Source organism: Podarcis liolepis, assembly GCF_965112155.1.
Source record: "Podarcis liolepis genome assembly, chromosome: 9".
Classification (NCBI taxonomy): Eukaryota; Metazoa; Chordata; class Lepidosauria; order Squamata; family Lacertidae; genus Podarcis; species Podarcis liolepis.
The window spans coordinates 36,039,151-36,064,066 of NC_139564.1; the positions used below are offsets into that span (position 1 = coordinate 36,039,151).

At 41.8% G+C, this 24,916-nt stretch overlaps 1 protein-coding gene across 9 annotated transcripts in view; it reads right to left on the minus strand.

Moving 5' to 3' along the window:
* INPP4B (inositol polyphosphate-4-phosphatase type II B) overlaps window positions 1-24,916 on the minus strand; it is a gene marked incomplete at its 5' end in the record, with an annotated part of 265,188 nt that overhangs the window by 35,026 nt on the left and 205,246 nt on the right. For all 9 annotated transcript variants that reach the window (XM_083519885.1, XM_083519879.1, XM_083519878.1 and 6 more), the window contains 3 exons: window positions 1,623-1,746; window positions 3,695-3,867; window positions 18,884-19,031. In XM_083519885.1, the coding sequence (XP_083376011.1) occupies window positions 1,623-1,746; window positions 3,695-3,867; window positions 18,884-19,031 (445 nt within the window). The remainder of the gene's footprint in view (window positions 1-1,622; window positions 1,747-3,694; window positions 3,868-18,883; window positions 19,032-24,916) is intronic.

The window sequence follows — 24,916 nt, forward strand, 5'->3', positions numbered from 1 at the left end:
TATAATATTTCCATTTTGTTTGCCTGTTAAGGATGCTTATTCACAGTAGCAAACACAAAGTGAAATCTAACAGTGTCCAACCACCAGGGGTCTGGAAAGTTGAGAAGCTCCCTGGAGCAGACTGGGGGAGGGAAGAAGTCTGCTGTCACATTTTTGGATGTCACCCATAGTTTATTCATCGGGGCACTCCTAGTTCAGTTGTAAAGCAAAAGTGGGGAATTACATATTAATTTAAGCAAGTTTAAATTAAAATGGATAGTGCGATAGACTCGGGTCTAGCAAATCTAGGCAGTTTGTCATGCAAAATTGGTAGTAGCTCCACTATGCAGATTTATACTGTACATCATTTTGCATCTGTAACACTAGTAGCCTAGAGCCCTCCTAACACAGTAGTTCTGATCAGCAAGATAAAATGGTAAAGTACTTGTAATAGTAACACTCAGATATTTATATCCCAACACATAACCTGAAAGTATGGCTTACAAATGGAAAAACAACAACATATATAGTGTCTTTTTATACTGGTATCAGTCTATCTATACCAGTTAAAACACACTGGCTGGAGCCAGAGGAGGAAAATTGAGTTTGGTTTCCATAATCCCACCCCCTTGTACTCCCAAAAAAGCTGCTCCTGAGAGTCAAGGGAGCTCTTTCAAATGGCATTGGATGTGGTGTGAAGGGCCATGGTTGCAGTGGCAAATACAAGAAAAAAATCACTGTTTGGATCCAAGTTAATAGAAAACGCAGCACATACAATATAATGCAGGTCAGGTAAAGACAACAAACTGTCTCACCCTTCAATGGTCTTCTGAAATAAAATAATCAATATAGTACTAAATATGTTTATTCAGCCATCCATTCTGCTGATAGATCTTATACTTCCAAATAAACATAGCTGAGAATATCCACAATATATATATATATATAAATGTTCAATAAATGTTAAAAAGAAAAGAAATTGGCACACAGCTGTGTATCAGAAATACCAAAATGGCCTGGTCCGCACATCACAATAAACCAAACCATGGCTTGGCTTAGCTAGAACATGCAGATTTCTAGAGGGAGAGATAGCAGCTACTTTGCTCCCTTCCACTGTCATTCTGCTGCTATGCTGAGCAACCCCATTGCTTGTTTTAAAAGTGTAATCTGAACCCAGGTTCGTGGTTTAGTTCTCTGTAGACTAACCATGAGCAACAGCAGAAGTTAGTCCAATGGTTTGTGGCTCTTGGTTTGCCTAGAGAGAACTAAACCATAAACCTGGGTTTGGACATCACCACAAACCAGAGCTTTCCAAACTTTTCATGTTGGTGACACACTTTTTAAGGCGTGCATCATTTCATGACACAGTAAATCAGTTTTACTAGCAAACTGGAGGTTAAACTAACCCCTTTCCAGCCCTGGGAGGAGCTTGGGGAGCATTCACGTGACATACTTATACACTAACGTGTCGCGAGACAGAGTTTGGAAAGCTCCGTCTTAAACAAAGCTATGGTTTAGCTCACCACAGGAGCAGGACAACTAGGGAGGAGCAAAACTGCCAAGATCTCCACAAGAGCTCTTGTCTATTCTTCTTAGCTTTTTTAGAACACTTTAATGTAGCCATCTGAGTGTATAACACTTACTATATGTACTGAGGAGTCCTTCATACTGAACAATTAGCCCGACCGTGTGAAGCTGCTGCAGGAAGCCTTGATCCCGCAAACTGGAGTGCAATTTGATTATAAACCCACAGACCAATCCAGCAAGCTAGAGTAATGACAATAACCAAATAAACAGATACCAATTATATTAGAAAGAAAGATAACAAGAGTCATTTACAAAATTCACTCAGCATTAATAACACAAATTCAGCTTGAACGAAGACCCACTCTTTTGTCTGTGAAGCTGAATGTTGGAAAGATATGTCTAAAGCATTTATTCTCAAATAGTACTACAGAAGAAACATCACAGATTAAAAACACCCTAAGAGTTTTTAGATCAAGCATATATTTTATAGAATAATAAGGCATTGACACAGATCATAGCCATTCCAGAGATCTGAAGGAATCAAACCTAGCTAGTTGTTTTGGTGTGCAGCCTGTCCTTATAATATGAATTTAGCCATTGAAAGGAGAAGATGAGCAAACAGTAGGAAAGAGAGTGAATATTTGGATTATTAAAAGCCTCCCACTGAGCAATGGACCATTATCCTGCCACTAGATAAAATTGACTAATTTAACTTTTCTTGATTTCATGTTTTCGAAATCAAATCTCCAGTTCATGCTTTCCCCCCTGTTCTGCACCTTCCACTGAAACCATGTTTTCTAAATAGGTGTATAAGTGCAACCATATCCCATAAGACATGATTTTGTTTCCAAAAGCAGTACATTTGTTCATTTGCTGCATAGTGTAACTTGAAAGTACACTCCTGGCTTGTAAAACATCTATTTGTCTGCTCACATTCCTATGCTCCATCTTAGGAATTAATCCGGTCTGTAGATTCACGAGGCACATCTTCACATTATTAATTAATGATTATGGCATTATATATGTATATTTCACAAAGAACAGGTATGACATTACTGTAAAAACAAGTTCTGTACTTAATATCTCGTTTTAAAATTCCAAAACCATTTGTCTAGATGTGTAAAAGGGAAACATATCCATCTTTGCACTGTGTTACTGTTGTCCCAGATCCAAAGTCCTCTGGGCATGAGCAGAAAAGCACATCTGTGCAGTCATGGGAGGCTCCTAATGTCTCATTATATGCTGCTCCAAAGGAACACCAACTGCTGCTGGAAGGGGAAGCCAAAAAGCCCCCTTGTGAATGGGCAGAACACCATTGTGCATTGTGCATGGCATTTCATGACTGTTCAGATGAAGACCATGTTTCCTTTTTAAAATGTGGAAGTATTATGCTTCCATATTTTTATATTATGTGGAATATATTACATTAATGACTAAAATGGGTAATTGGATTTTGCATTATTGACAAAACAGTTTGCACATTTTTTTTGTTCCCTGAGGAAGGGCCTGTGGAGCTGAAAATGTGTTCATCATGAAAGGGTATTCTGAATTAAAATGCATTTTCCAACAGTGTGGAAAGCTTCCGCTTCTGTGGCATAGAGGCGTCGGCTTTGCTAAGGCATTGCCTACAATAATGATAACAGCAGCTGGAGACTGCTTGGGTAGATCTTGTGTAAAACTAGTTGTGTTCTACTGTCAGGACATGGATGGAGGCACCACCAAACATCTGAGAGGTGGCTTCAGAAGCACTGGCAGAAACATCCAAGGCAATCTCCTGTACTTGCACCATGGATCAATAGTGTATTTTCTGGTATATCTGAATTGCCCTTGATTATCTGAAAACACGCAGTAAAAAGTCCAGGGAGCAGCAGTTTGCCAAACACCTTCCACATGTGACTGAGTCACATGTAGAAAGATGGAGACTTGTCCTTTGGTGTCTCAGTGGAGTACTGCAGCACTAAGGCAACTTTTGTGGAGCCAGAAAAGGACTGATCTACTTTTCCACTGTATGCTATGGGCAGAATACCACTCACTGGGATAGCCACATGCCTTTATACTCTAGGAGGTGGCTAAGTTGTTATTCAAAAATAAAATGAACGCCTGCCTCAGTTAAACCTGGCACGGTTTAAGTTGACAGCTCTGCAACAAAACAAAACAGATAAGTTTATAAAATGGAAGAAGCACCTACTGCTTGACTGAAGACAATATCTCTTCTTAGGGTCAGCATTAAGCATTGTGGCAAGTTACATGCAAGCTCCTGAAGCAGAACAAAAGACATTGATTGCTTTGCCCTAGTCACCACCTCTCCAATACAGTCTTTCAGCGTAACTGTGAGTGGATAAAGTTGTTCATACCAGTCACCTGTAACAAAGGAGGGAGATCAAGAATGGTGATCAAGGTAGAGAAAAATCTCCTTTTCAAAGCAGAAAAATCAGTGGATGTAATCCTTTCTCTTTGTGCACGCACACTAAGCTATGGTCAGGTGCCTGCAGCAGTTCCTCTCACACACTGCTGTTTCTGGTGTATGAGATTATTAGCTCAGCTCATCCCTGCATTCTCAATACAACACCACATCCACAAAAATCAACTTCTTGTTCATAGCCTAGTTGATGCAATTAAATGAACTTCCCAAAGTAACAGCAGCCTGAGAGGAAATCAAAGCTGGAAAACAAAATAAATGAAATGCTTGGTCAACTGAGTGAAATATTTATGATACTCTGATCTTCTAGTCAAGCTAAGGAAGTGCAACATATTGATTTCTTTATCGAGTGATTGCATGTAGTAAAAAAACAAAACCCCAAACCCAACAACCCATGGATGTATACTAGAGAACACAAACCTCCTACTGGCTTTGAGAGGAAACAGTTAATCAGCAGCTTGACATATGACAAATTCATGGGGGGGAGACTGCCAATTTATTCTTATTTGTGAACAATTTTACAAGGGGTTACAACAACTGTACATTGCCAACACAGCTTAAAAGCAATTCATTCCCTTTACATCCTCCACCACCACCCACAACATGTCTGTGAGGCCTTTCAGCCATCCCACATATTGCAGTAATCTAACCTAGAGCATAGATGGCAGACATTTGGCTATCCCTGTCCAGCCAGGGGCACAGCTGGGCCACTTGAGCCTCAAGCAACAGACATGGATCCAGGAACACCCCCCAAGCTACGTACCTGCTCCTTCAGAGGGAGTATAACCCCATCAAGAGCAGGCAACCTACCACCCATCTGGTCCAGGGAACCGCCCACTACCAGTGCCTCAGTCTTATCTGGTTTGAGTTTCAGTTTATTGGCTCTTATCCAGCCCATTACCAATACAAGACAATGGTCCAGCACATCCACTGCCTCACCTGTAGATGTAAAGGAGAAGTAGAGCTCTGTGTCATCAGCATATTGCTGATAACACTCCAAAACTCATTATATGAAGATGATGTACAGATGGTATATGACACCAGTGCAGTTAGGGAAAATGTACAAAACTAGTTCAAATATATGTTGGAAGTGTAAGAAAAAGGAGGAGACATTTTATCATATGTGGTGGGATTGTAATGTAATTAAAAAAATTTGGGAAATGATATATAGCGAATTGAAGAAAATGTTCCAGCTAACATTTGTTAAAAAACCTGAAGCATTTTTGTTAGGGATTGTAGGGAAAAAGCTGAAAAACATCTTCATGTATGCGACAACGGCCGCGAGAGTCCTAATAGCACAAGGATGGAAGACTGAAGAAATTCCAACTAAAGAATCATGGCAAGACAAACTGATGGACTATGTAGAACTCGCAAAATTGACACGTAAGATACGGGACAAGGATAACTGTGATTTTAAAGATGAATGGGAACCCTTTACAAAGTATTTGAAGAGGCAACAAAGTGAATTGGACTCCTTGGCAGGTTTTGAATAAACATTCACAAACTTTTTATTGACAATAATGAGTTAAACAATTTAAGGATCTATACAACTTTGCAACATGAAGAGAATAGCATTCACAGAGAAGCCAAAGACTGGAACTGAGGGAAGTCATGGTGGGGTGGGGGTGGGTGGGTTTTGTGTGGGAGGGTGGGGGGAGGGAGGAAAAATGGGGGGGGGATTAAGGATGATATGCTTTTGGATAATATGTTTTGTTTAAATTTTCAATTAATTTTTTTTTAAAAAAAGACAACACTCCAAAACTCTGGATAACCCACTCAGTGGTTTCATGTAGATATTAAATAGTATAGGGGATAAAATCTAACCCACATTGAAGGCTCCACACGGCCAAAAAACACTCCCCAAACATCACCATCTGGAAACATTCATTTAAGTAGGAATTGAACCACTGCAAAGCGGTGCCACCCACTTCTATCTTGGACAGTTGCTCCAGAAGGATACCATGGTTGATGGTATCAAACCTTTCCCATGACTACGTTAATTTCTACAATATATCCCTAGAGTGCTTCCATATTTCCCCCCAAGTTACCGGTAATTTCTACTCCTTTAATCACTATAGATAACTTTATTTTTCATCTGTTCCCAATTTGAATTCATTTTTAATTCAGAGTCTGAATTAACAAATGTGATGTAAAGTGGAAATAAAAACCCAGGTGTGACCTCATTTTTGCCTTTGAACAAAGATACAGATTGTTCCCTACTAAAAACATTTTTTCTAATGCAAACATTGTGTTTTTTTCTTTCTTTCTTTTTTACAACTGTAGCAGATTTAGCATCCTTTGGTGCTTTTGTGATTCTCACAGTATCCTGGGCTCTTTTTCCCCCTTCCTCTGTCGGTTCCCACTGATAACGAAAAAGTTTATTGTATGACCTACCATACCCTACATTTACTTAATTGTTCATTCCATCTTTGTAACTGAAGGCGAAGAGCATTTGCTTAAAATTAGGTTCCTAACAAATCCTGTACAGCTAATTTAGCATCTAAGCAAAACTCATGATTTCAGTATTCTAAAAATAAAACCCTGAACTGCAAATTGAACTGTAACTGCTAGAGGTTTGGAAAGTGTTAAACTCTGCTATACCACAAGATAACATTTGACCTCAACCTACATCTATCTTACATTAGCATCACAAGTACTTATTACAGTACAAATGTATAGAACATACTGAAGCTATGTGTTTCACAATACTTATGAACACTGCAATATTTTATATTGAGGATTTTCCCCAAAGTCTCAGGAGCACAGAGTTCTCTCTTAATAGAATATATTCATGTTGTGATAGCAATACACTGATACTGACGATAATGCTTTTTAATATCTTGGAGGCCTAATACAATGTTAAGTGAAATTCAATTATTTATGTAAACCATCCAGTCGCCTTGCATGGAAATTTTGATTAGTTTTTCCACTGTTATGTTTTATCTCCAGTAGGTGGAGCCACTTAATAAGCCTGAAACGCCAACATATAATCAGTTATTTTTCAATTAAACCAGTATCCTAGGCTATGTACACAAAACCAGCTCAAAATGTTTCCCACCACTGCATTTCAAGTTATATTTACATGTTGCTGTATGCACCAGGAGAGGCCAGAGATGTCGTCACCTAATGCAAAATACCTGTTAGGTTCCACTGCACCTGTAACATCTGCCCCCAACTCCTAGTCATGAAGCTGCCACCAGTTCATGAACAGCTGTGTCAAATGTACACACCTCAGCTTAATTGTGAAGTGAATGTGGCTTAAATTTTCAAAGTTGGAAGTTGGTTTGAAGGAAAACACATCAAGCAACAGTATTCTTCAAGAAGCTAAAGGAAATATGCGGATTGTGGCTAGCATCCTGTGTAAAAGGTAAAGGTAACGGGACCCCTGACCATTAGGTCCAGTCGTGACCGACTCTGGGGTTGTGGCACTCATCTCGCTTTATTGGCCGAGGGAGCCGGCATACAGCTTCCGAGTCATGTGGCCAGCATGACTAAGCTGCTAATAGAGAACCAGAGCAGCGCATGGAAATGCCGTTTACCTTCCCGCCAGAGCGGTACCTATTTATCTACTTGCACTTTGACATGCTTTCGAACTGCTAGGTTGGCAGGAGCAGGGACTGAGCAACGGGACTTCACTCTGTCGCGGGGATTCGAACCGCCAACCTTCTGATCAGCAAGTCCTAGGCTCTGTGGTTTAACCCACAGCACCACCCGTGTCCCTTTTAGCATCCTGTGTACATAGTTTCAAACAATGGCAGTGGGAGTGTACTGGAGCTACAGTACATGGTAATGTGTACACCATTTTAGAGCCTCCCCCGGTGGGCTCAGTCCGGATTACATGTTAAACATAGGTCCCATTGAACAAAGTCATGGCTAACTTGCCTCACTGTTTTCAATGACGTCTAACTTAGCCTACTTAATTCAACGATTCTGGGGTTTCCAATATTCTGAAGGGATGTTTAAGCATCAAATGCACTACCGCCCTTTTACAGGAAGGGATCTGCACAAATCCTTTTCTGATATTATACTGGATGAAAAGTAACACACAAGAAATTGACCTGTGCCATTTCCTTGTAGCATCTGAAGATGGGCTTTGAGGCAATGCTCACAGGTGTACTTAAGAGCCCAAAGGCACAACAGCCAAGCATCCTCTCCCACCTTTGACAGCAACCTATATCCAAGCCTCAGTGTGCAAAAAGCAGAGAGGAGGATCATGACCTGAAAAGCAAACAACTCCAGATTGCTCAAGTAAAATAGCCTATGCTATACAATATAACCTGCAGTTCTCTGAAGCAGCAGAGGACCCCTGCCTCTCAGCTCTGCAACTGCATACTGAAAATTACATACATGCAATTGCAAAATACAATAATAACCTCTTTTTTGCATATTTGCAAGGTATACAAGTTAAGCCTTACCTCTCTGCTTTGCTGGGGGAAGGGAATACAAAAGACTTTGTACTTTCTCTTCAGTAAGATTTGCAGCAAAGGTGCAAACAGTAGCCCTCAAAATTTCAAGCAACTGGAGTATTTTTCACTTACTACAACAGATCTTTCTGAAGAGGAAAGAGTTGCAATTGCAGACCTTGAAGAACAGGTTGTTCTGTTGCAATGGTATTTAAGGCTCTCCTGCATACATACTTTCCTTCCTTCCTTTTCTCTCTACTCAGCTGATGACCCAGAGAGGACCCAGAGGGCCTCATAAGTTACCATGGGGTCCTTTATAACCCTATGTAAACATATGAACAATTACCTACCTGATATCTAGTACACCTGCATAACTTGGATTTAAAGGAATGTGCAGACATTCTTATGTTGCATTCACAAATAATTTATTTTATAGGAGAGCTGCCTCACAATATCACCACTTTTTACAGAAATAATGGTATATAACCAACATCAAAACAGAAAATAACCACCTTTATTTAGTAACAGGGATCAGAAAAAAAGGTAGCATAGGCCAGTGGAATATGCTTAATTTCATCCCATCTTTGTCACAATCTTTTGTTCACTTCACTGTGAATACTGCCAGCGTGGCTAGCCACCAGCTGAGGAATTAAATAGGTCAAAGATATGGAGAAGATGGTGCTTCTTGATTAATGCCACATTTAAGCAAGTGAGGAAAACCCTGGAGTTCTAAGAAGCTTGAATAAAATTCAATACAGTATAATTAGACATTACATACTAAACCAAAAGGTTTTATTTATAAAAGCCTCATAGCTCAGGATTATTCATACAATATAGAGTCAATTAACCATTTGCTTCATGAATGTAATTCTAGTTAAAGACCCATTACCTAAGCTCTTTGGAATGGATTAATGTCTTCTCCAATATTTGGACTGCACTTCGTACATTCAAGGACTGAGTCGCCCTTTTGCGTAGCACTGTAGTTTATTATTTTTATTAGCTTATTTTATGTGGGGTGAAATAACATTAATTGTCATTATATTTGCTCTTGTAGAACTTCAAGGAGGAATTCAACTGGGAGAGCAGCTTTGAGGCATTATCCTGAAACTTTACAGCATTTGGGGGTCCTTTGAATTAGGAATGTGAAGAGCATCTTACTCATGTCCATGGAGTTTTCCATTATCCATTTTATCATGTTGGCTCTCAACAGATCTCCGTCTTGCTCAAGAAACAGGTGCACATTCAGCTGTTAGTCACCACGCTAGTTCACTTCAGGGTAATTGAACATCATCTACAGCCTCCATGCAAAGGCTACAAAGATCAGTTAGCTGTCAAACTTTCTTTCACTTCCACAGTGGATCTGGGGGGGAAATCCCTTCACTGTGAGTTTTGCTGCTGCTCTTCACAGCCTTTGCATAACATAAAACATCTTGCTTCATCAAGGAGACTTATGGGGGAAAGCTGCAAGGAGCTGTGATAAGTGTCAAGTAGTCATGGGGAACCTTTTCACCATAGAGGTGAAACTGACAAGAGGTCTGAAGTTCCTTGTCAATTTCATATCTAGCGTAAAAGTATTTCTAAGTACTGATGGCTCAATGAGATGAAAGGTTCCCAGTTTCACTACAGTTCTTCTCAGCCTCTCTATACAATTTTCTGAGATTCTGCAAAGTGCATCACATCTAGTTTTTCTTTCTGAGCAGCATGTCAAGATATTACAACATCCAGCCACCAAGAATTTCTCGTATCAGCAGAAAACAAACTGAGTATGATGTAGCAAAGAGTGGGTTTTTTTAAAAAATATTATTATTAAAAAATACTTGTACACCCCAGTGGAACTGCAATTCCTGGATCACAATTTGAACCTTATGGATTATTGTAGCATCCATGCTTTGGGTGAAAGAGTCAGATAAAAATGAAATGAAACAATGGAAGATTTGTCTGCATAGGCATTATGGCACTGTCAGGATAGTCTAAATCAGCCTTTTTCAACCTGAGGGTCCCCAGATGTTGTTGAACTACAACTCCCATCACCCCTAGCTAGCAAGGCCTGAACTTGGGGATCATGGGAGTTGTAGTCCAACAACATCTGGGGACCCACAGGCTGAGAACTGCTGGTCTAAATGCTACGTTTCTAGTACCCTCATTTGGATGTTATGGGTATGAGGCACAGTTGGAAGCACAACTGGTCTAGAACCATCCCAACCTATTAGCTAGATATTATTCATGGTTGCCACCATTCTCCTCCTCCTGCACATCTTCTGGCTTACACAGATGGCATGGAAAGAGAGGCCAGCATGGAGAATGGAAGAAGCAGCAGGGGTATCTCCTGGTACTCAAGAGTTAGAAAGGGACTATTCCAACTCGCTCCTCAATGTAGGCTCTACAATGCAGCATGCAAGTGCAGCATCTCACACAGGTGACTGTCCAACCTTAGCTTACATGAGGTAAAGGAGAGTCCCTCACCTTCCCAAGACATGTTTATTCCACTGTCAAACCACTCATACTGCTATGAAATCTCTTCCAATGTTGAGCCAAGATCTGTTTGCCTTCATAATTTCTGCCCCCCCGAAAGAAAACAACTCTGCTCCACCTTTTGCATGACAGCCCTTCAGATATTTGAAGACCATGACTGAATCTCCCCTTAAGCTTAACTTCTCTTGGCTAAACAAACCCTCCTCTTTCAACTACTACTCACAGGACTTGGTTTCCATCCTCATCTCCATTCTGATCACCATCCTCTGGACATGTTCCTGTTGGTCAGCATCTGTTCTCAGATGTGGCATCCAGAACTGGATTCAAGACTCCAGATGGGGCATGAACAGCAGAATAGAGTGTAACCCTTACTTCTCATGATCTGGATACCATGCTTCTATTAATGCAGCCTAAGACTGCACTGGCCCTATTAGCAGCCATGTCACAGCACACAATCCAGTCTTGTCAAGCACCTATTATTTTGCAAAATGAGCCTGGAATTTTTGGAAATATATATATTCATGTACAGTTTGTCACTTTTACAATATTTCTGTTTCTAATGCCATCAATGATGACCTACATGAATAAGAGTAGGATGGATATTTGGAAAAGTTGTTCTGTGAGGTTGTCAAAAAAAAGGGGGGGAGTTCCAGTTGGCTGATGGCTCTCTCTGGCAAATAGGGCTTTTTATTTTAGGAAACAAGATTTCTTGGGAAGATAAATGTCACATTACAGGACAGTTGTGCCCATTTGCCTAGAGACACCCTGATAAGGTCAGAGATGATGACCTTTCATCATGCAGCTAGAAAAGGGGCATGCAACCCTAAAGGTCTACAATCAATATGTCAGTCTACTTGTCACACAATAAGAGACTGAGCAGAGAGTATAGGAAGCCGAGAGACAAAGCCATTTGGGGGCAAAACCCTCTGCAGCACCTAAATGAGCATTGTGAAGCATCCATCGTCACCTTATTTTATCCTTCCTCTGTGCTAGTAACTAGCCATCTAGTTACACAGAGCAACTGCCTTTGATAACTATATCCCTGCAGATCATATGTGAATGTGTTGAATGACTGTGAGCTCTTAAACAGGTGAAATCAATAAACTGTTTTTGAAAACTAGTGCTATCGCCTTGGTCTCTGTGCTTTCCTCCTCCAATATTCCAAGTCATGGGGGGAAATGCAAGTTTTAAACAATGTCAGAGATTCGATTAGAGCAAGCAGGGGGTGACATGGTGGATAGTGGCATTTTAAAACAAGGTTTGAGTACAGCAAGAAGGGTGTTGGGTAATGCACTGTTGTGCTAGCCTTTTAGTGTTGGCTTCTGTGTTTTACCCATCTCTGCTACTGCTTCTTATTAAAATTAGTTGGTTGGGCACAATGGCTCAGAGTCTCTCCATCTCTGCTTTACTCAAATCTCTGCCATAGTTTGAGTACAGCAAGAAGGAAGAAACACTGAAAGGGGGAAAATGCTATTTTAAACTTCTCCTTCTTTCACTCCTCAGCTGCTTCATGTGAGGGAGATAAAGGATGCAGAGCCCTCAAACATTCCATAGTACCTTCCCACAGAGTATTTCACTTCTCCATCAAGACGCTCCAGGTACAATGTAGTAATTTAGAAGAAATGTTTTATTAACACGTGAACACCATATATGTACATCCGTCAAGTGAACTTAGCCTTCTGTAACTGAACAACCTTAATGAAAGGGATTGCATTTAAGGTTTTATTCATCTTAAAGATACAGCAACACCTATCAACATGGGTACGTGCACAAAGGAGGCTACAAAGTAAGAGAGAAGCAGCAGCACAGAAAAGGGGTGATGGTCTTTGTGCAAGGGAGAGTTGGAAAAAAGGAGGAAGGAGGAGGTAGGGAAAAGGGGATGAAGATGATAATGGTGTGCAGAGGAGGCTGCAGAATAGGAAAGAGGATAAGGCATAGATATGGTGGTGATCTATGTGCAAGGGTCTAGATTCAGGTAGGTAGCCGTGTTGGTCTGACGTAGTCGAAATATATATATATAAATGTCCAGTAGCACCTTAGGTAAAGGTAAAGGGACCCCTGAACATTAGGTCCAGTCGTAGCCAACTCTAGGGTTGCGGCGCTCATCTCACTTTATTGGCTGAGGGAACCGGCGTATAGCTTCTGGGTCATGTGGCCAGCGTGACTAAGCCGCTTCTGGCAAACCAGTGCAGCGCACGGAAATGCCGCTTACCTTCCCGCTGGAGCGGTACCTATTTATCTACTTGCACTTTGATGTGCTTTCGAACTGCTAGGTTGGCAGGAGCAGGGACTGAGCAACAGGAGCTCACCGTCTCTTCAGTGTATCTGAAGAAGTGTGCATGCACACGAAAGCTTATACCAAGAGCAAACTTAGTTGGTCTCTAAGGTGCTACTGGACAATTTTTATTATTTTTTATCTATGTGCAAGGGAGAATTGAAAAAAGTGAGGAGGAAGGTAGAAAGAAAAGGGGGGGGTGAAAAGAGGAGGTGCAAAGGGGATCACAAAAAGGAGGGAGGAGGGACCAGGGGAATGGGCTTGAAGACGGAAGCAGTGGCACGGAATGGTTTGAAAAAGAGGGCCCTCATAATTGGATGGAAGGTGAAAAGGATAATTCATAGCTGCAATGTGTGGGAGGAGGAAGATTCTGGTGGTTTACATGTGGGTGGTTTATGTGCGGGGGGGGGGGTTGTGTCCCACAAAAGGAGGCGGCATGCACATGGAGTGAAGGTGAAAACAGGTGCAAAGTGGGATTGCAGAAGAGAGAGTGAAATTGTTTCAGAATAGGACTGGGAAGGTGAAAAGTGAGCTTAGTAGCTGCCTGGGCTGGGAAAGGGAAGTTATAGCGGGTTAATGTGGGGGGGATGACAGTGGAGTTGGCGAACTGAGTTATCAGAAATTCAGCCCTTAATAAATAGAATCTCTCTGTACAGCAAGTATGATAATCCACACAATGTTGGGACTTCATTTTGAAAAAGGGAAATCTACAGCCTGAATTCTATGGAAAGAGACATGGAAAATATTAACTTTAATTTTCTCCTGCAAACACAGAGACCGTACAGTGCTTTACAACAATCCTCTACCTTAAAAAATGACTGCTTTCTACTTGCTTTATCCTGCAGTGAAATCATAATACTGTGCTGATGACACCATAGATAGTTACCATGGAAACTGATCTCTCAAATTCAGCCTTAAGAAAGTACTCAAACATTGGTCTTCAAGAAGGATCAGAGATAATATATTCCTAATTTAAAGCTAGCTATCTAAGAAATAAATCGAGGGTATGCAGATTTTAACATAAAATACCACAAGCATGTAAAACAACCAGCAAACCACACCACAGAAGTGTTGCATCAAAAGAAAGGTACAAAAAAACCCCATTTAAACAATTAAGTGTTACTGCTTGGTTGTCTTTATTCTTTTCTATAGGGTGCCAGAATGCACACATATTTGTAGGAAATTCTATTTTGATTCCATAGCATCCAAACAACAATTTTTCTTAAAATAATGTCTTCCATTTGCTAATCTACTACAAGCAACTTACTATTCAGCCTCCCTGCTGGACACACACACACTCACTCAGCCACAAATATAAAATGTTACAGCAAATTGGGGTGGCGAGTACATGCACAATAAATCATGCATATGTTAGCTTTAAAAAATGTTAAAGCCACAGAGAACATTCTCCACAGCAATTCATAATATTAGTTATCTATTACTGGATGCCTAAGTTTGGGCACTCAGTACTTGCATTCGCAGAAATGTTACAAATTGACAGCATCACAAGATCTTGTGTGAGTAGCAGTCCTGTTTATTTATATCACAAAGTCAAGATGCACAGAGCTGGAAAGAACCTGATGGGTCACCTATTCTAAGTTGGAGTAGATGATCCTCAGCGTCCCTTCCAACTCTATGATCCAATGATGATAGTAATAATAATGTGATTATTTGTACCCTGTCCATCTGATTGGATTGCCCCAGCCACTCTGCACGGCTTCCAGCAGTCTAAGATTTCTGGGCTAAACACAAACATAGGCGCCGACTCCATGGGGCTTGAGGGGGCCCGAGCCCCCTCAAAAATTCGTTTGGGGGGGCTCAGCCCCCCCAATAATCTCGGGCGGCGGTGGGCGCATCCGCGGCTTTAATAGGGCGCCCGGCGCGCACCAGCTCAATAACGGGCACCGGTGCGGCGGGGGGCGCCGGGCCGGGGGAGGGGGGCGGCCGGCCTGTCTCCTTGGCAACCCCATTGAGCAGCGCCGGCTCCCCCGGGAGGGCCATCCCCCCGCGCCGCGGATCGCCAACACCGCCGACGCTGTGGCTGCCCGAGCCCGAGCCCAAGCCCAAGCCCGTCAGGAAGGAAGGAAGGAAGGAAGGAAGGAGAAATGGGGAGGGAGACGAGGGAGGAAAATTGCGCGCAGGGTGAAGAAAGGAGAAGGGCGAACGAGACGAGCTTCCAACCCAAAAAAGGGCTGGAAGACTGGGAGGATGAAGGATCGGGAAAGAAAGCGACGCCTTCCCCGCCCGCGACGTCGCCCGCTTGTCATGGGCAGCGCAGCGGGCGCCCAGAGGGGCTGGGCACCGGCGCAGGGCCGCTCCACAGCCGCGGAGGACAGCTGCGCGGCTAGCAAGGTGCGCCGCGTAGAGCGCGGCCCTTGTGTGGCCCGGTGGCCAGGCAAGCTCGGGCGGGGACCCCCATGCGAATCTAAGACGGGAGAAGAGGGCAGAGCAAAGGGGGTCCCTTCCCCAACCTCCGGCTCTGAGACTTCCCTGCGCCCCAGAAAAGCGAAAGGATTTTCTCTTCTTCTATTTTTATAAATATTTTATAAAGTTTTCAAATACAAAGTTAGAAACATACACTGAAGAAAAAAGTAAAAGAACAAGAAAAAGAAAAAAAGAAAAAGAAGAAAAGAAAACCAACCATTCAACACATTTTTTATATAACTAACTGGACTTCCTCGCATCTCCCTTACCCTGCATTCTTTATAATAAAGATATCAGCAAATTATTACCTTGTTTCGTACCTTATTTTGTACTTTTCAAATACTATACCTCTAAATTTAACATACTTTTCATCAGTTACTTATATCTTAAATTAAACATAGTATTACCTTAGATTTTGACCTTTTCTTACTTAAAATATAATTTCCTGTTTCCCAAATCTAATTGCTGAAGCTATAGTTTCCGAATCGTGTAAATTTTTAACATTCATACAACTTATATTGTTTTTGTAAATAGTCCTTAAATTTTTTCCAGTCCTCTTCCGTTGTTTCTTCTCCCAAATCTCGGATTCTGCCAGTCATTTCAGCCAGTTCCATGTAGTCCATCAATTGCGTCTGCCACTCTTCCAGTGTGGGCAAATCTTGTGTCTTCCAATATTTTGCGATAAGTATTCTTGCTGCTGTAGTTGCATACATAAAGAAAGTTCTATCCTTCTTTAACACTTTCTGGCCAACAATGCCCAAGAGGAAGGCCTCTGGTTTCTTGGGAAAGGTATACTTCAATATCTTTTTTAACTCATTATAGATCATTTCCCAGAAGGCCTTCACTTTTGGACAAGTCCACCAGAGGTGAAAGAATGTCCCTTCAGCCTCCTTACATTTCCAACATTTATTATCAGACAGGTGATATATTTTTGCAAGCTTGACTGGGGTCATGTACCACCTATAAATCATTTTCATAATATTTTCCTTCAAGGCATTACATGCCGTGAATATCATTCCGGTGGTCCATAACCTTTCCCAGTCCTCAAACATGATGTTATACCCAATATCCTGAGCCCATTTTATCATGGCTGATTTGACTGTCTCATCCTGAGTGATTTTCTCTTCAACCTGCCCTCCATCCTCTTGCAGAAAACTCTTTGCCTGCCCTGCCCGTATCTCGTTTTTGCTTTTTAATTCCACACACGCACCCTTCGGACTTCGTGGCAATCGGGCGCACGGGTGCGTTTCCTAAGAGAGTGAGGACCCCCGCCTCCTCCCCACCTGCTCCCTCGCCAGCCAGCCAGCCGCGCGCCCTAGTCGGAGAGCCCCGGCCGTCCCCGTCGCGCAATCGGCTGGATCTCCCTTCAGCAGGCCGTGCTCACAACTCGGCCCAGGGACCCCCAGGAGCGGATCTCCGGCTCAGCTGAAGAATCCGGCAACAAGCCCCCTCCTCCCCAATCGCTCCGCCGAAATACGGTCCAAAACCCCCCCAATAGGCCGCCGGCCGCCAAGTCTAGTGGCGCCCTGAGCGAGGGTCTCTCCCCAACACCGCCACCTCGAACTGCGTTCTCCCGGCTACCCGAGCGAACCAGCGGCAGGACCCCGGTATGGGCCCCCCCAATATTTTTTATAAGTCGGCGCCCCTGAACACAAACTGTAGAAAACACTACAGAACCTGTTCTTTAACAAGTAAGATACAGTGCATATGTGTGGGTTGTCAAGCACAGGATCACAGTGGTAATTAGTCACTCATTTCTTTTCAAGAGTAAACAAAACCAAAGATCTTATTAATACTGTCATAAAACATACCTCGTTGCTAATGGTGGTGCTTTGACCCTCTGACTTTCAGCTTTACACCCTACCCATAATATCTTAGCCATATACCTCACAAACTACTTGTTCTTTTACTTTTGTTTTTTTCTGTTTGTCAAAGTGCTTCTCTAGCTGCTCCTTTGGTCTCATGATTCCCCCAATGCTCCCTTAACTAATTAGCCAGCAGTTGTGACTCTGATCGTCCCTGTTGCTTTCTGAAAAAAGCTCAGTCTCCCACTCATTGCATTGAAAAGCTGCCCACCTCTTTGCTCCTTGTTATCTGGTTCTCACTCTCAGCTCACTACCTATAATGTCATTTGCTGTTAATTCTCTTCATTCTCCTTTCCCACTCTCACCTTTGCACCACCCACCATGCTTTTCCTTATGCTTAGAAGAACAAGCCCTTCTATTTCCATTAGCAAAAATTCATTTTATTTTATTTTTTGTTAAAAGAGAGTCCGGATTCATCTTTCAATTGTCACTGTAGCTCCACTGGCACATATTTAGTGCAAAATAAACAAAATAAACATTAAGTAGTGATGTATGGAAGTGAGAGCTGGACCATAAAGAAGGCTGATAGCCGAAGAATTGATGCTTTTGAATTATGGTGCTGGAGGAGACTCTTGAGAGTCCCATGGACTGCAAGAAGATCAAACCTCTCCATTCTTAAGGAAATCAGCCCTGAGTGCTCATTGGAAGGACAGATCGTAAAGCTGAAGCTCCAATACTTTGGCCACCTCATGCGAAGAGAAGACCCTGGTGTTGGGAAAGATGGAGGGCACAAGGAGAAGGGGACTGCAGAGGACGAGATGTTTGGACTGTGTTCTCGAAGCTACCAGCATGAGTTTGACCAAGCTGCGGGAGGCAGTGGAAGACAGGAGTGCCTGGTGTGCTCTGGTCCATGGGGTCACGAAGAGTCAGACACGACTAAATGACTAAACAACAACAAACATTAAGACTGCAATAATATGCAGGCTAGTAAGTCCCATTGAACTCCATGGGAATTACTTCTGAGCACACATACAGAGGATCCCACTGCAAGTAGTAACTGTGACCGACAACAGGACAAACCTCCCAAGTCTATTTTTCATGCTAGAAACCAGTTGCGACTATGACCCCACTATTCAGATAGTTTGCACAAACCACAATGATATATTTATTTTGAAAACAGCATATAAATTTATGTCAAAGAGGCATCTGTCAACTGCCTTTCCCTCTATTTCCTACTGAGCCTGGTAAGGGTTAAGTGCGTGCACTTGACTCTTCCTCTGAATACTGTTTTCAAGGAGAGCCTAAAGCAGATTAAAATATGTCAGAAACTTCAAAGCAGAAGACTGTTCTTTCAAAGAGGTTTCCTTGTAGCACACACACACACAAAATTAAGCACTGCAAGCAATTCTTGACTCCACTATGGAGATGCAATTTGATAAATAATCTCCCAACATTCAAGGCCAGAATCATGCAAAACTATACCATCAGCACTTTCATCTACCACCTCGCCTCCTCTCTCTTTCCTGTGGCCTTTTCATTTTATTCAGCTCTTCAATGATAATAAAAATGTGCTTCCTACCACTTAGATGAGGCGACACATGCTCTGCTGGTAGAGGGTCGTTTCCATTTTCCGTAGTGATGCTGGGCATGTTGTCTTTTTCAAGCAGTCTATCCACCATTGCAATAATGCAGTTTAAACTCTTCCCCACATTGGCCCACACCCTGTCCTGAAAAAAGTATCAGTATCACCACTCAATATTTAAAAATGCATTTAAAGACACAACAGTAGATTCATTAGTTTCCTTACTATAGTGAATAATAACAAAACAATATACTCCAGCCTTGAATCTACTTCAGCAGAAGATCTTTGCTACTTACTTCAAAGGTACAATTGCAGAATAAATTATTCTAGGATTGTCGCTACGTTTAGAATTGCCACAGACTATTCAAGAGGAGCATCCATGTTAGTATATTGCAGCAAAGAGAAAGACACATGTAATACCTCAAAGACTGACAAATATGTCACATATACAGTTGTGGACCACAGCTCCCACTTTCTCAAATTTATTTTGGCAAAAAATATTCTTGTGCATCTGAAGCTGTTTGGGCTGATGTATATTCTAAGGGAAGAGTATAGCTATTTTCTTCAAGATGAAATACATTAGTACATGTTTACATAACTGATGAGAAGCCCAGTCCCTGAAGATACTCAATACCTCCAAGTGGGAAGTGGCATTTTTAAAAGTCATATAAAATTAAATTCGTATCCCACCCTTCCTGTGAAAGGAGCACAGGGCAGCAAGAATCACATGATAAAGCAACAAAACATCCTAAAAACAATTCCAGTACAGATGCAGATAGGGAAATATCTCAACTTAAAAGGTGTCTTGGAAGAGGAAGGCCTTTAGTAGGTGCCCAAAGGATGCCGTTTTCTAATATTCAAGGGAAAGGAATTCCAAAGAGGAGGTGCAACAACACAAAAGGCCCCATTTCGACATTATGAAGAATGGACCTCCTGATAACACGATATCTGCAAGAGACCCTTACCTGCAGAGTGCAGTGATTGATAGGGTATACAAGTGAGGCCATCTTTCAGGTATCCTGGTCCCAAGCTATAGAGGGCTTTGCACATCAAACTAGCACCTTTAACTTATCTAGTAGCTATCTGACAGCCAGCGCAATTCTTTCAACAGTGGGGTAATATGTTGACTATATCCTGCCCCAGTGAGCATTCGAGCTGCCCACATTTTGCACTAATTACAACTTCTGGACAAATCTCAAGTGCAGCATTGCAGTAATACAGCCTGTGATTACCAGCTCACAGATGACACTGGTCAGGTGTCCTAGCTACTGAGGTCACCCAGGCCTCTAGCAACAAAACAGAACCAGGAGCCCCACCCAAAGCAGGCAATTGACCAATTATCTGTTCTTGGGAACCATTCACCTACAGCACCTCATTTTTGCCACAATTCAGTGTCCACCACTGAGTCCAGGGACCAGTTCAGGGTTTGCACAGCCTCTCTTCATTTGGGTGCTACTGAGAAATATAGGTGGGCACCACCAGCATACTGATGAGGCCTTGCCCCAAATCTCTGAATCTCTAAATTGCTTCATATAGATGTGAAACAACATTGGGGACATAATGGTACCCTATGATATCCCACAGCACATCTGCCAAGGGGCCAAAAGACAATCACTCATTATCATTCTTGGAAACCAACCCATAGGACTGGAACTACTGTAAAACAGCGCCTCTATACCCATCCCACTAAGTTGGCTGAGAAGGAGATCATGGTCAATAGTACTGAAAGCCACTGAGAGATCAAGAAAGAATAACTGGGTTGTGCTCACCATCTTTAAGTTCAGCTCCATAATTTTTTGAGGGCTAGTAAACATTTCATTGTGTTTGCAAGTATGCAAAGCATGGCATGGATGCCTGTGGTGTTGTGGTTTATGTTTGCAGTGGGTCAGTGGCAGAGAACACATTCTAAGAATAAAAAGGAACCGTGGTGGATTAAAGCTGTGACTTCAAACAATTGTGCTTACTTGACTGTTCATTAACAGCAGGTTTTAATAGGCCATGGAAATCAGGAAACAAGTTTTATGGGGAGAGAATCAGATGCCTTAAGCAGTGATATATCAGGTTCAATCAGCATTACATAACTGTTCAGCATGTCACAGTTACTTGTAAACTCAACTACTGGATCTTCAATCACATGGTAAAGCTAGCTTACAATATCTAGCTAGCTTCACATTTCTGATCAGCTGTTGGAATAAGGTAAAAGCACATGGGCTGAATTATCAACAAGATCGTCAGCAGCTATTTCTATCTGCCCATGAAAGAAAAGGAACAGTATAACAATAATTTAAAGACAGGTAAAAGTGGAATATTTCTAAAGAGATATGTGAAAGTGCAGGATAGAATGCCAAGTAGGAGAAAATTATAACATGATGATAATGTTGTAGAAGAGTTCAAAAGCTTATACAAGCTCAGTCTGCAGCATGAATACATTTTTTAAAAAGTACAGTATTGTGCCAGCAATTATTGACATGTATATGCCCTATCTGCCATAACCAGCCACCTTGCATCTGCATCTTTATATAAAAGGTTTGCAGGGTTGTTGTTTTTTGCAAACATTAGTCCTTTATAAATAACTCTGGTTTGTGTTTACTTTTCATATTTCTGGGTACTGCTTTTAATAGCTGACAAATCTCCTACTTACCAGATTATTTCTAAAGACCTACCTGACCAATGGATTATAGAATGAACAAATAATCTAATCACCTGTGGACTCAAGAGAGGAATTATGAAGGAATGTGATTTTAGCTTAAATGTTTTTATTTCATAGGAAATAATTTATTTCCCTTGGGTGTTTACTCAGAAAACTTATCTCCCTCTGCTTTTCTCTCTCTCTGGTTTAAAAATCTATATACCAGAACCTATCCCCCCCCCCCGCCATCTCTGACAAACCCTGAAATCAAACCTGACTCACTCCTGTTAAAAAAACCAACACCCTGCTTAGCAATAAGTTATTCATGTCCTTGTTCTGTAAGTGCACACATGTTTATCTGAACTAAAACTTCACCCCCGTGGGAGTTATCACAGTGGTAAAATTAAACTCGTGAGTTTTTCTCAATCCCCGAGTTGATTTGCCCTTATTTGATCTTTTTATTTCTGAAAGACAACTAAAATAAGCCTTTGGTAAAAATCAATGCTAAATTTCTATTTCATTTCAAGCATAACAAGCACAACAACATGATGTTTAAAGACTGTATTGTACTCGCACTGAAAGAAGTATGCAACCTTCCAACTTTTGCAAAAATGAAAAATGAAAAATAGAAATCCCCCTTAACCTTGACAAACATGCTTCTAACAGTTCAATCTTCCGTATGTTTACTCATTAGCAAGAAACACTGTTCAATGAGATTTTACTCACAGCTTAGTGTGCATAGACAGCAGTCTACGATAGTGAAATAGAAATAACTGGCATGTTTATTAACTAAGGGCCAAACTAGACATGGCATTAAGGGTTTATTTGCAGTCTGTGTGTGTGTGTGTGTGTGTGTGTGTGTGTGAGAGAGAGAGAGAGAGAGAGAGAGAGAGAGAGAGAGAAATGTAAATAGAAACCACAAGGCTAGGGGCTTGATACCTGTCTCGATCAAGCAGAGTAACCCTTTACTCCCCTGCTGCTGCCCTGAAGAAAACTATGACTTTCCTCCCAATGCAATTAGCAGTTTCAAAGGAGTTATTTTTGTGAAGGCCACAGAAGTGGACAAAAGAGTTAAACCCACCCCCACCCTCAACCCCGCTTCCTGCCTGCTGAGATCCTGATAATGATCACCCTCCCACGGTGCCTATTTATATTATTGTTTCTTATTATTTACTTCAGTTTTTTAGAGTAGCTGTTTGTGGCAAAGTACCCTCTCCTTCCCTTTCCTCTTCTTTCCACAATCCAGCCTCTAGATATTGCAGCATGGTATTCAGTGTTTTGACTTAGCACAAATGTTTGTTTACAATTCAGTTTTGACACAAAGAAAAGATAAAAATTGGAAAGAGAGAGAAAGGTAAAATGTAGACAAGAAAACACAAACACATAACCATACAACAATATCACTAAAGAGAAACAGGTTCTGAATCTGAATCAGAGGCTCAAATTGGCCCAATTCAGGCCAACTTGGATTTTACCCAAAGCCACATGAACTTATACAATGACAGCTGAAGCATTTGGGGAAGTCTAGTATTAGGAGGACTGGTTCTTCCCACATTTTCATTTATGTTAGGCAATTAACTTCACTGGAAGTATTCCCAGTTTACACTGATAGCTACTGAGATATACTGGGACATGGGCCAAACTTCACTGTCACATTTTATGCAAGTCACTGAGGTTCAGAATAGCAATGATTAGCTCTATCCTCCCCTCCCTCTGCCTTCTGGTTCACAAGTGGGGGCAGAATCCTATTTTCCCTTTCAACCATTATAGTACAAGTGCATGTATATAAAGATTAAAATAGAATAACTGTAAGACATGTCCAAAAGGTACATTTTTTTCTTCCCCAAAGAAAAGTAAAACATCTTGGGAGGAGGAGGGCGAGCAAGCATTCAAAATCTGAATTGAAGCTGAGCTAAACTCTGGCAAATATTCTTGCTGCACAAAACTGTCCTCACTGCTTAGCAAGGTAGTCCTTTCTTCCCTCTGTCTGTACTATTTTTGATATTTCTCAACCATAACCTTTCTTGCTTCTGTGCTGCAACCGAACTTGCATGTTTATGTCTCCTAAAGTGTGGCTGAAATGTGCTTCCTTTTAGGTGGCAGCTCATCCCGGTTTCCTGCTTGAGGTGAAAAGGAAAATTGCTGTCCTGTGTATGTGCCTTGCTCCTCTTGCTTCCCCCTACCGCCCCCCCCAAAAAAAAACCAAAGTCTTGCTTACTGGCATCATGCAGCTATGGTTTCTGGGGAGATTGTGTGAGAGACCACAAGATTATGCAGAGGGCTCTGGATGCTTTGTGTGACTTCTCCTGGTAAGCATGGCAATCTGCCAGAATCCAGAAGCCACTGCTTTTTCAACAGTAGGGATGGGGGGGGGGAGAGGCATGCCCTTGGATTCTGCCACCTGAAGCGGCTGCCTCAGTTTGCCTCATGGCTGGGCTGTTCCTGCTTTCTTCTGTGTTTAAGCTGCAGTAAGATGACACACTTAAGATATTAAATATATATATTTAGGGGCAATGATTACATAGTAATTGTGTCTTCTGTTGTTGTTGTTGTTGTTGTTGTTGTTGTTGTTGTTGTTGTTGTTGTTGTAACATTTATATCCCCACCTTTTTTCCAAGGAGCTCAAGGTGCTGTATATGCTCCTCCTCCATTTTATCCTCACAACAACAACCCTGTGAGGCAGGTTAGGTGAGAGACTGTGACTGGCCCAAGTTCACCCAGCTTCATGGCTCAAGCAGGCGTTTGAACCCTGGTCTCCCAGGTCTTAATTCACAGGTCTTAATTCAACACGTTAACCACTACACCACACAGGTTCCTAGAAGATCTGTTTTGGCAAATCAACTGTATTATCTTCTCACATGCATTCTGAAATTTCTCTTTTCAAAAATTTGGGTAAGTAAAGCCTGGACTTATAACTCTGTTGTCTTTTCATATTTGTCCACTGCTGTTCATAAAGTACTTTCTAACCAGGCATGCTAACTAGCTAGAAATATACAACACTGGCTTCTAAATGGCACTCTGCCCACCTAACTCTTGCATTATGTATGGAGTGACTTTTTATCCTCCCTGAAGGGAGGCTTTGGAATGATAGAAACAGCTGGTGAGAGAAAATGGGAACAACTATTCAGAGACGATCTGTAACCATCAGGTGAAATATTTTTCTTTACGGAGTTAGCATTGCTTTGGTGCTGCCTAGGAATACCATGGCCAATTGCATTTTACTCAGCAGCCTAATCGGCATTGATCTTAACTGCCTGACAGTATTTGTAACTAACAGCGTTGCACAAACAGAAGCTTCCAGCATGAACTCTTAAAATGCCATTTTTCCATGCAAACTTGTGAGAAAAGCTGCCCCAGTTTGCAAGGTGGTACGAAGCATATCATTAATCTGCCAGCTCTCT